The sequence below is a fragment of the Nematolebias whitei genome, chromosome 11 (genome assembly GCF_014905685.2).
Source record: "Nematolebias whitei isolate Nwh7 chromosome 11, NemWhi1, whole genome shotgun sequence".
In the NCBI taxonomy this organism is placed as follows: Eukaryota; Metazoa; Chordata; class Actinopteri; order Cyprinodontiformes; family Rivulidae; genus Nematolebias; species Nematolebias whitei.
The window spans coordinates 33015891-33025689 of NC_056508.1; the positions used below are offsets into that span (position 1 = coordinate 33015891).

The 9799-nt window shown below is 40.3% G+C and overlaps 1 protein-coding gene across 1 annotated transcript in view; it reads right to left on the reverse strand.

The window, feature by feature from the left end:
* Positions 1-18: 18 nt before the first annotated feature.
* The window catches only part of eps8l3b (EPS8-like 3b), a 12974-nt gene continuing 3193 nt past the window's right edge, over positions 19-9799 (reverse strand). Inside the window, exons 7-21 of the mRNA XM_037684220.1 lie at positions 8794-8943; positions 8560-8663; positions 8338-8459; positions 8063-8184; positions 7414-7534; positions 7209-7285; positions 6216-6290; positions 5980-6125; positions 4445-4652; positions 3850-3890; positions 3644-3737; positions 786-902; positions 615-715; positions 388-520; positions 19-311 (exon numbers count right to left, since the gene is read on the reverse strand). Of these exons, the coding sequence (XP_037540148.1) occupies positions 270-311; positions 388-520; positions 615-715; positions 786-902; positions 3644-3737; positions 3850-3890; positions 4445-4652; positions 5980-6125; positions 6216-6290; positions 7209-7285; positions 7414-7534; positions 8063-8184; positions 8338-8459; positions 8560-8663; positions 8794-8943 (1653 nt within the window). The 3' untranslated portion in view covers positions 19-269. The remainder of the gene's footprint in view (positions 312-387; positions 521-614; positions 716-785; positions 903-3643; positions 3738-3849; positions 3891-4444; positions 4653-5979; positions 6126-6215; positions 6291-7208; positions 7286-7413; positions 7535-8062; positions 8185-8337; positions 8460-8559; positions 8664-8793; positions 8944-9799) is intronic.

Genomic DNA, 9799 nt, shown 5'->3' on the forward strand with positions numbered 1-9799 from the left:
CAGCAGAAAGTATCATGTTTGTTATAAGTGCATGCATGACTCAACAGGTTTAATAAGAAAAAAGTAGACCAGGGTGCATCGATCTACACTCGTGAGACTTAAATACATAAAAGATGTAACGGTGTAAAATTTGAGTAATTGGTGACTTCTGAACATACAACTTTTATCAAAATCCTCTGTGCTCTTTCTGAAACGACACAAAACAGCACTGGTTGAAGTAGAGTTCATGCAGTGTTCGTGGAGATGTTTTTTCCAGATGTTCGCTGTAGTTAGTAGCGGCCGTTGTACATGGCTGAAGGTTCGCTGGCCAGCTGCAGAGACCAGGATGAAGCGTTAGTCACATGCTGGAGTTTGGTTTGTGCATAGAAGTGTGATCTAAGTACTTACTGCAAGGGACGATTTGACACCCTGAAGGTGGAAGAAAACCTTGCCTGCTTCCTCTGGACACACAGTCCTGATTTCTTCTTTGGACATTCCCAACAGCAGTTTTCCACTTAAAACCCCGAGGCTGGAGACGGTGCTGTCCATAGAAATAAAACGATCAATAATTCCCAATAAAAAACGCAGGTTTAACTAATAGAATAAACATCTTGAAGTTGGAGAACATTTCTCACATTCTGGAGAAACCTTTGTACTCGAGCCATGCCTTCACCTCAGCAGGACTGGAGCTCATGTTCAGAGTCGCGGGACCACGGCTGTCCCACTGAGAGGCAGACTGAAGGGAACAAACGTGTAAGAAATCTTGTACGGCAAGTCTCAGCAGGGCTAGATTTCATTTAGCTTACCGTTCGATCCTCCATAGATCCAGCGTTGTCAACTGGCTCCAAAACATTCGGAGGAACGTTGCCTTCCTCGTTACGGGAGTTGCGCACAAGCCACCATGGCCTAGATTTCTGAACCACCTGTAGGAAAAGGGTCAAATCAGCGACTTGGATGTCCGTACAGACCTGGCTGAGCTTTGCAGATACAATTAAACGCTTTCTTTAAAAGGACCACATCTCGCCCACCGATCTTCATACAGACCTTTAGATCATGGTCAACTTACATTGAGAAATGGAGATTAACCGTTTTCGTCAAACCTTGAAAATAACATCAAGTGCAATCTCTGCAACCACACCAAATTTCAGCGATCTGTCAAACTTGAGTGAATGAACCCTTTTTGTGTTTTATAGTCTGTTCACTGAGGCAACAAAATGGGATGAGGTTGACTCCAAAAGTTAATCAGTTTAGATGATTCCTTCCTGCTAGTTTCATTAAAACCCAGCCAGTGGTTTGAGATATTCTGGCAACAGACACACATGATTGCTCTGGCTTTACCCTTTGAGAGCAAGTGACTAAAAACAACTTCTTTTTAACAAATGAGCTGGATGTGCTTTAGTGGAGTTTTATTAGTGTCTGCTAGGAGCAGCCCAGACACCACTTTCTACTTTTCTGCCTTTTAAATTTAAGTTTTCACCTAACGCCTTTTACAACCAAAAATCCAGCTGAAAGGTCCAAAACCCAAGAAAACATGGGGACAGTTTGCCGGTGCATTATTACATTTGCATGGTTTACATTAACTACACAGTCACTGAGAATAAATTTCATCTTAGCAGGTGCTTACCAGAAAACACTAACCAATTATAGACCTATATCTAATCTAACTTTCATCTCAAAAATTCTAGACAAAATAACAATTTTCAGTCCGGTCATCTGGACAGTTTTTTTTTTTTTGTGCTGAAACGTTTCACCTTCCATCCAGAAGGCTTCATCAGTCCAGGAAAAACACAGCACAAAACTGATTCTTCCCCCAACAGCTTACTCCAAAGTGGAACAAACCAGTTATGTTGGTGCTAAGATGGTCTCTTTGGCACACCCCCTCCTCCGGTGCCGCCCCTCTCCCTTGTCGACAGTCATGTGAAACTGGTTCAAAACCATATACCTGGATTATTGAGCATGTACTTTGTTGGTCTAGACAAAGTAGTTGCTGGTCAGTTACGTGATGATCTGCAAAGAAATAATCTGTTTGAAGAGTTTCAGTCAGGGTTTAGAGCTCACCATAGCACAAAAACAGCACTGGTGAAAGTTACTAATTATATTCTCATGGCTTCTGACAAGGGACAGGTGTCTACACTGGTCCTGTTAGACCTCAGTGCTGCATTTGATACAGATGATTATAATATTCTACTACAGAGACTTGAGTTGGATATTGGGATTACAGGAACGGCTCTAAATTGGTTCATATTTATCTGATAGACTCCAATTTGTAAATGTAAATAATGAATCTTCATCATACACCAAAGTTAGTCATGGAGTTCCTCAGGGTTGAGTGCTTGGACCAATACTCTTGACCTTATATATGATTCCATTAGGTAATGTTATTAAACAGCATGGGATACATTTTCATTGTTATGCTGATGATACACAGTTATATTTGTTCATGAAACTCAATGAATCCAATCAGTTACTTAGACTACAAGCATGTCTAAAAGACATAAAAACCTGGATGACCCTAAATTCTCTGCTTTTGTATACAAACAAGACTGAGGTTTTAGTTTTTGGACCTGAGTATCTTAGGAATTAATGTTCCAGTCTTTCACCCTCCTTTGATGGCGTTAATCTGTCCTCCAGCTCTAATGTTAAAAATCTTGATGTTATTTTTGATCAGGACATGTCTTTTATCCCCCACATTAAAAACTTTACTAGAACTGCCTTCTTCCAGCTGTGTGATATCTCTAAAATTAGAAACATCTTATCTAAAAATGATGCAGATAAACTGGTTCATGCATTTGTCACGTCTAGACTGGACTATTGCAATGGTTTATTTTCTGGGTGTCCGAATACTTCTTTAAAACGTCTTCAGTTGTTCCAAAATGCTGCTGCCAGAGTCTTAACTGGAGTTAGTGGGAGCGATCATATCTCTCCAGTTTTAGCTTCTCTCCACTGGCTCCCTGTCATGTCCAGAATTAAATTCAAAATCTTACTTCTAACCTCCAAAGCTCTCAACAACCTAGCTCCATCTTATATTACAGATCTTATTGTTCCATATTTTCCTAACAGAGCACTTGGCTCTCAGTCTGCAGGTTTACTTGTGGTTCCTAGAGTTTCCAAGAGCAGAATGGGAGGAAGATCTTTCAGTTATCAGGCTCCTCTCTTGTGGAACCAACTTCCGGTTTTTGTTTGTGAGGCTGAGTGTCCAGTTTTAGGACTGGGTTTAAGACTTTCCTTTCTGATAAATCTTATAATTAGGCTTGGCTTGTTATGCTGCCGTAGGCTTAGACTACTGGAGGATAAACTGACCTTGTTTCCTTAAATAAATTGTTACAATTGAATAGTTTTCATTTGATATTATTTCTATCTTAATATGTGTTTCTCGACCTGCCATTGTGTATCTGTTCCTCCTTCCTGTTCCTCTCAAACCCAGCCTGCCAAAGAAGATGACCACTTGTCCTAAGCCTGGTTCTGCTAAAGGTTTCTTCCTCATGAGGGAGTTTTTCCTTTCCACTGTTGCCTTTGTGTTTACTTAAGATGAGAGTTCTGCGATGAGGTTAAATTCAAAGCAGTCTGTTCCTCAGATAAATAATGTTAACTTATTTTTTTTATATGAATACTTCTGAATTGAACTGTTTATTGCGTTTTGTACGGTAAATGCTCGTCTGCTCACCTGAATCACCTCATCCTTCATCACAGTGAGTTCTTGGTTGTTCCTGGCCACGAAGTTATAAATGACGCGCATGTACAGCGGTGGCTCTGTGGGGCTGAAACAGCAGCAGACAGCACACTTAGTGAAAACATGTAAGTCAGAACAAAAGCACAAGAGAAGTGGAGTAACGTGTGACCCTGCAGATGTGTGCTGCTGATAAAGCTTACCGCACAGGTGGAGGTGGACTCCAGGGACCATTGGATGCCAGCTGTAAAAGGCACAAAGTACATCATGATAAACTGAAGATACACCTCTTCATGATATGTCACAGGAGCCGTGTCTCCCCCGGTGCAGTAATTACAAATGTAACAGCCAATTAAAAATAGATGTGCTTTCAGTAGCGACAATTCCAACCACTGTCAACAACTTCCTGGTGTGGATTGTTATCTGGCATGTTAGAAAGCACAAACAGCAGCTGCATGTGTTGTGTGCACGTTTCTGCTTGTGGTGGGTCCCACACTCTTCAGTTCTTGTCTCATAAAAGAAAAGTCACATAGACTTTTGACCCTGGCTATGAGTTGAGTTATACAAGCTACGCTATAAAACGAAGAGCTTTGTCGACAATTGTAATTTTTTTTTTCTCACTTATGGTTTTTGCTTTTGGCAATCATTAATATAGATTTAATTTAGTAGATTTTTTTTAAACCCCCCCGACTTGGTTTTCACGACTTTTGTCAATTTGCAGGGGTCATGAGAACAAATGCAGCACTTGGTGTTGACAACCAAACGCTGTGTTCATTTGGAGGTAGTTAGTAAGTTTACCACCTGCTGCATGGCTCGGGGAGAGTAACTCTGGCTGTCATTTGTTGGAGCTCCAGGCCTGCTGGACTGAAAGCGTTGGCTGTTGCTTCTGCTGATCGGATCATTCTGACGAGGAGGCACAGGAAGGGTGTGAGAGGGCGCAGGAGGCTGCCAGCCATCATAAAACTCTGGGATGTAAGGAGGTACATTAGCATCCGGCCATTCAGACCTGGGAGGGAAAAGGAGGAGAAGAGAATGTCAATAGAGTTAAAGGAATGTTTTTATTTATTTATTTTTAAAGCAGCTTGAGTTTGAAATTGAATCAGTAAATGTTGCATTCAAGTTACGACAAATGGAAAATGAAAGAAGTCAAAAACTGGACACATCAGTGGGCCATTTTATGATCAAATTAACATTTGTATAAACAAATTTAATACTTTGATATGACATATCTCATCTTAAAGAGTCTGTTGACATAAAGCTAAACTATGCTTAAAATTGAGTGAAAACTGTGGCCTGTAATTGTCCATAATGTAGAATCAGCAATTCTAAAGTTCAAAAACTTATATCATTTATCTTTAAAAATGTATTTTAAGAGGCTGGCTTTTTTTTTTTAAACAGTCAAATATGAAAGGAGCATTGAGATGTTTATCAAATTTACACACAAAAAATGCTTCTCAGAAAGTGAATTGCTTTTTATTAATACATGTATAAAACCATAGTCATGTATTCATTAAAATAAAATAGCTACTGCTATTACTACTATTATTACTACTATTACTCCTAATACTAATATTAATAATAATAAACTTCCGGATGTCAGATTTGTAAAAATAAAAACATATTTTTTTAGGACTCGTGTTTATTGCTGCTGAAAGCATTTCTGACTGCTGGTGAAACAATTCAATGAACATCAGTTTGTTCAAACTACAAAGTCTGATCATAAAAATGTTGCTACGGTCTAATAAAGATGTTTGTTTCTGTAAATAAAATGTTAGTAAACAATGTTAAAATGTTGTGAATTCAATAGCAGTGATACACACAAATAAACAAAAGCCATACAATGTGTTCCCAACAAACTAGAAACCTTGAATCTGTTCCTCTTAATATTAGTTTTCTGTATCTAAACTATGCTATGTTCTTTCAAAACATTTCCATTTTTATTTGTTGTTATTTTGTAGAAAAAATGAACACATAACATGTTGACTTTAAAGAAAATTACACCCTGTGTGTAACAAAAATAAGAGCTTTTTTATATATAAATTTCCAAATAGTGACATATTCCATGTAGAGAATATTTCCAGCACATAAAGCCATAATTCCTTTAAGACACCCCAGCAGTTTCCATTTCCTGGCACACTCTCGTATTAAAACACACCTTTTTTCCATATGTTACGAAAGCAACGTTAACTCTGACCTGTGTTTACACATCAGCAGTGAGGTGGACGACGCCCAACATTCAGGCGTGTCAGGTCAGGAATGCGTGCGCTTCAAATCGATGCGCTGTACATGAGGAATTTTTACAAGCTTTATGAAAAGACAGTGGACTGTCCTACCTGGGGACGGACCAGCAGTCACCCAGAGACCTCCACATGCGTTTCTCCTCGATGGTCAGGGTCTGATTGAGCAGGTTCAAGGCCTTCGGTGTCAGCAGGGGAGACACAACTGTGGGAGGCAGGTCTGCAGGATACAGAGGAACCATCTGTGGGAAAATAAAGTGTGCACTCTTACAAGTAAGACAGAAAAATACGAGTCGAATACTGAAAGTAGCAAGAAACTTTGAAGAGCTTACCATGCCCAGATGAGTGGCGAAGATGTGAACAAACTCAGGGGCGCTCGGGTTGATCAGAACCCCATCTAGCTTGGCCTGAAATGTACAGAAGAGTATTTCTGCTGCAGTTACAGAGTCTAGCTTAAAAACACAAACTGCTCTCTCTAACTGCCTTGATCTGTACGGTCTTTCACTTATTCTGTCTCTTGCTAAAAAGGGCGTAATATCATTCACAACTCTGCTGACCAGGAAGCTGCTAAACTGGAAACCTGCTCATCCCTCTACATTTATGTTTTTATATACTGTATATACTGTGTTTTATATACTGACTGTGGGGAGCAGCCGTCCCACCACCTCGGACCTCTACACTTCATGATGCAGGGTTGGAAGGGCTCCGCATCATGAAGGACTACACTCATCCTGCACACAGTCTGTTCCAGTCCCACCCCTCAAGCAGGCGACTGAGGAACGTTCAGAGTAAGACCACCAGGCTCAGAAACAGTTTCTTCCCTGCAGCTGTCAGACTGCTGAACTCGAGCTGCACTTAATTCAGCTTCAGCTCACAGTTTTTTTAACTTCATTATATATATATATATATACTGTATTTGTACTATTTTGTATTTATTTATTTGTTAATCATTAGGCTTCTTGATCTGAGACCTGAGTCCAAATTTCATACCATAAAAAAGAAAATATAAGCTGGTAATAAAAAATCCTTGAATAAATTTGACTGACTTCGGCTGGTAAGGCTGTATCATTTAGAATAATCTGGACTCCCTTTCTGTCCAAAGTTGACGGTACAAGATGTCAGATTCTTTTGAACTGAGCACTACAGTGATGTGTCAATATGTATATATTTTTTAATGGTTTATCAATTATTTTCTTCTAGCTGTTTGTTTGTAGGTGCCGTGGTCGCGTGTTCGTGTTAATTTGAATTGTAAAAACTCAATAAACTTAGAGTTTTAAACTCTTCTCTTTGTGTTTTTGCCTAATTCAAACTGAAATGTTATTTACCAGCAGGTTGAATCCATATTTGACTTTCTGGAGGCACGTGACATATTCATCCCAGTGCGGCAGGTTGGAAGCTGGTGCTGTGATGGATTCAGAGACATTTAAGAACTCATCAAACACAAACGCCTGACCTGCATCTATAAAAGACCCCCTTCACGTTCTCTCACAGAAGAAGTCTTTATGAGGACAAACAGATAAGCTGCGTTACCGTTTGTATTAGACTTTTTCTTTTTCTTCTTGTTCTTGTCTTGCTGCGAAGGTGCGTTTGCTGCAGCTCCTATTTTGTTGATGAAAACCTCCAAATCGGTTATGACGTGATTTAAAATCTCCTGAGGAAGAAAATGAAGCATTTAAAATTAAACGTCCAGCATTTCTTAAAGGAATGTGCATCGCCCGGCGCCTTTCACACCAGAGTTTTAGACCGAGATCATATTTTGATGAGAAATGACAGCGCTGTAGCTGCTTGGGTCAAACCTTGATGACAACATTATGTACGGTCTTATGCAATACTGTGAGATGTCACACTCAGAGTATGTGTTGTGAATGACTCTCGGCTACTACCACATCAAGTTTCATCCTCCTATCTGCAAAACCGACCGAGTTATAGCCATTTTTGTGTTGCTGTGGCAGCCATCTTGAATTGGACTGTCTCCAAATAAGTAATCAGTTGTAAATGTGCATCCAGTGTTTATTTCCTGAAAGTGTTGTTAAAATTCATCCAGTGGTTCATGATATATTTTGCTGACGGACAGACAAGTTTGGGCAATAAAACATTTGCTGAAACATGAAGAAAAAAACGTGCGCGTCCTCAGCTTGAGCTTCTGATGCGTGTTGTGTGACGTTCTCGCAGCACTAACCATGTTCCTCTCTGTGTCTGACCCGTCAGGAGCCATCTGTGGGCTGCTCTGCATGTCAGGGAGCTCTGCGTATGGACTCGTCTCTTGCTGTGGGGTGTAGGCCTGCTGGGGAGGCATGGAACCTAATTGGAAATGAGAGAAGATTTAAAGAGTATTGACGACCTGAGTTCATTTGTTCATTTAGAGGTTGCTCGTGCAGACTGTTGTAAAGGAAGATAAAAATTAATTAATCAGATAAGCACATGTGGAGGGAGCTTCTCCTGCTTTGAGCGTACCTGGCTCTCTCCTGAACTGCTGTGAGGCTGAATAGTCTGGAGATGGAAGGGTCTCCTCTTGTTGCATGGGACGGGGCCCGGCTAGCCGGAAGCTTCCTGGATTATGCCGGTCCAGATTATTCCTATAAAATTAATCAACAGCCAGACGTTTCTATTTGATCCAGCCCTCTAGTTTTTCATACATGTGATATTGTTTTTTTGGCATGTATTTGAGTTCTGTACCTGATGTCAGCCGGCTCTCTGTGGGGGCTCAGATGCCCCCCTCCTCTTCCGCCTCCTCCTTCTCTCTGCACTGCTTTATCCAGATCTGTCTTAATCAGCTCTGCCTAATAAAACAGGCCTGCTTTAATCTCACCAGCACCAGTAGCACACAATGGTCACAAACGCCATGCAGTTTCTGAAGCCTTCATCGGGTCAAAGGTTAGTTCACAGGTGATCCTTGTGATCAGGACTCACCCCGGTCTCCTCACACTGGAACAGGAAGACCTGCGGGAAACGTCTGCTGCGCTCCTGTACGGTTACAGCCAGCAGAGAGTTGTAGGCGCAGCTGTCCAGCACCGCTTTGGTTTCCATGATGCTCATCAAAGAAACGGACTCCAGCTCAGCCTGCGTGGTCAGAGTGAGAAGCTCACAAACTATTACGACTTTTATCATCAACAACAACAACAACAAACAGATTCATAAATCATTGTCTTTCAATGCCTAAAATTATTGTTGTCACTCACGTTTTTGCCCATGTGTCTGTCTGTTAGTAAAATATTTCATTACCACCTGAAGGTTTTTAATGAAACAAAAAAAAAAACGTAATCATTAGGGGAACATTTATAACCGGTATTTTTAGGTGTCAAGACGTTTAAAAATGGCTGCCACAGCCAACGGACCTTTAAAAAAAAAAAAAAATTGTTACAACTCGGTCAGTTTTCTAAATCTCAATTTGGATTTACTCTAAACTTTCATCAGTTTTAGACATACACCCAACAATTACTGTGGAAGTTTCATTCAAATCTGTCCAGTGGTTTACGAGTTATTTTGCTAACAGACAAAAGGGGTTGACTCCAGCAGAAAAGATCTCAATAAGTAAAGCTCTGATCACAAGTTACGAATGGCTCTCATCTACGTCTGCACAATATTTTAGCACAATATCTATAATATTAATACAATTATGAGCATTTTTCCGTTCAGTTGGTTGCGGTGGACATCTTGAATTGTGTCAACTTCAAAAGAAATCCAGCTAGAGATGTTCTCCCAATGATTTACTTTTATTAAAATTCATCCAGTGGCTCATAAGATATTTTTGTTAACAGACAGACACACAAACCCAAGCGCACAAACAAACACGAGTAAAACCCACCATCATTGGCATGGTATTGGCCGATATTAGCGATGAATTAGTGATAAAGTTAAATACCGGACATTGGCCATTCCATCAAAATAACTCATCAATACAAAAGGTGCTGTTTAT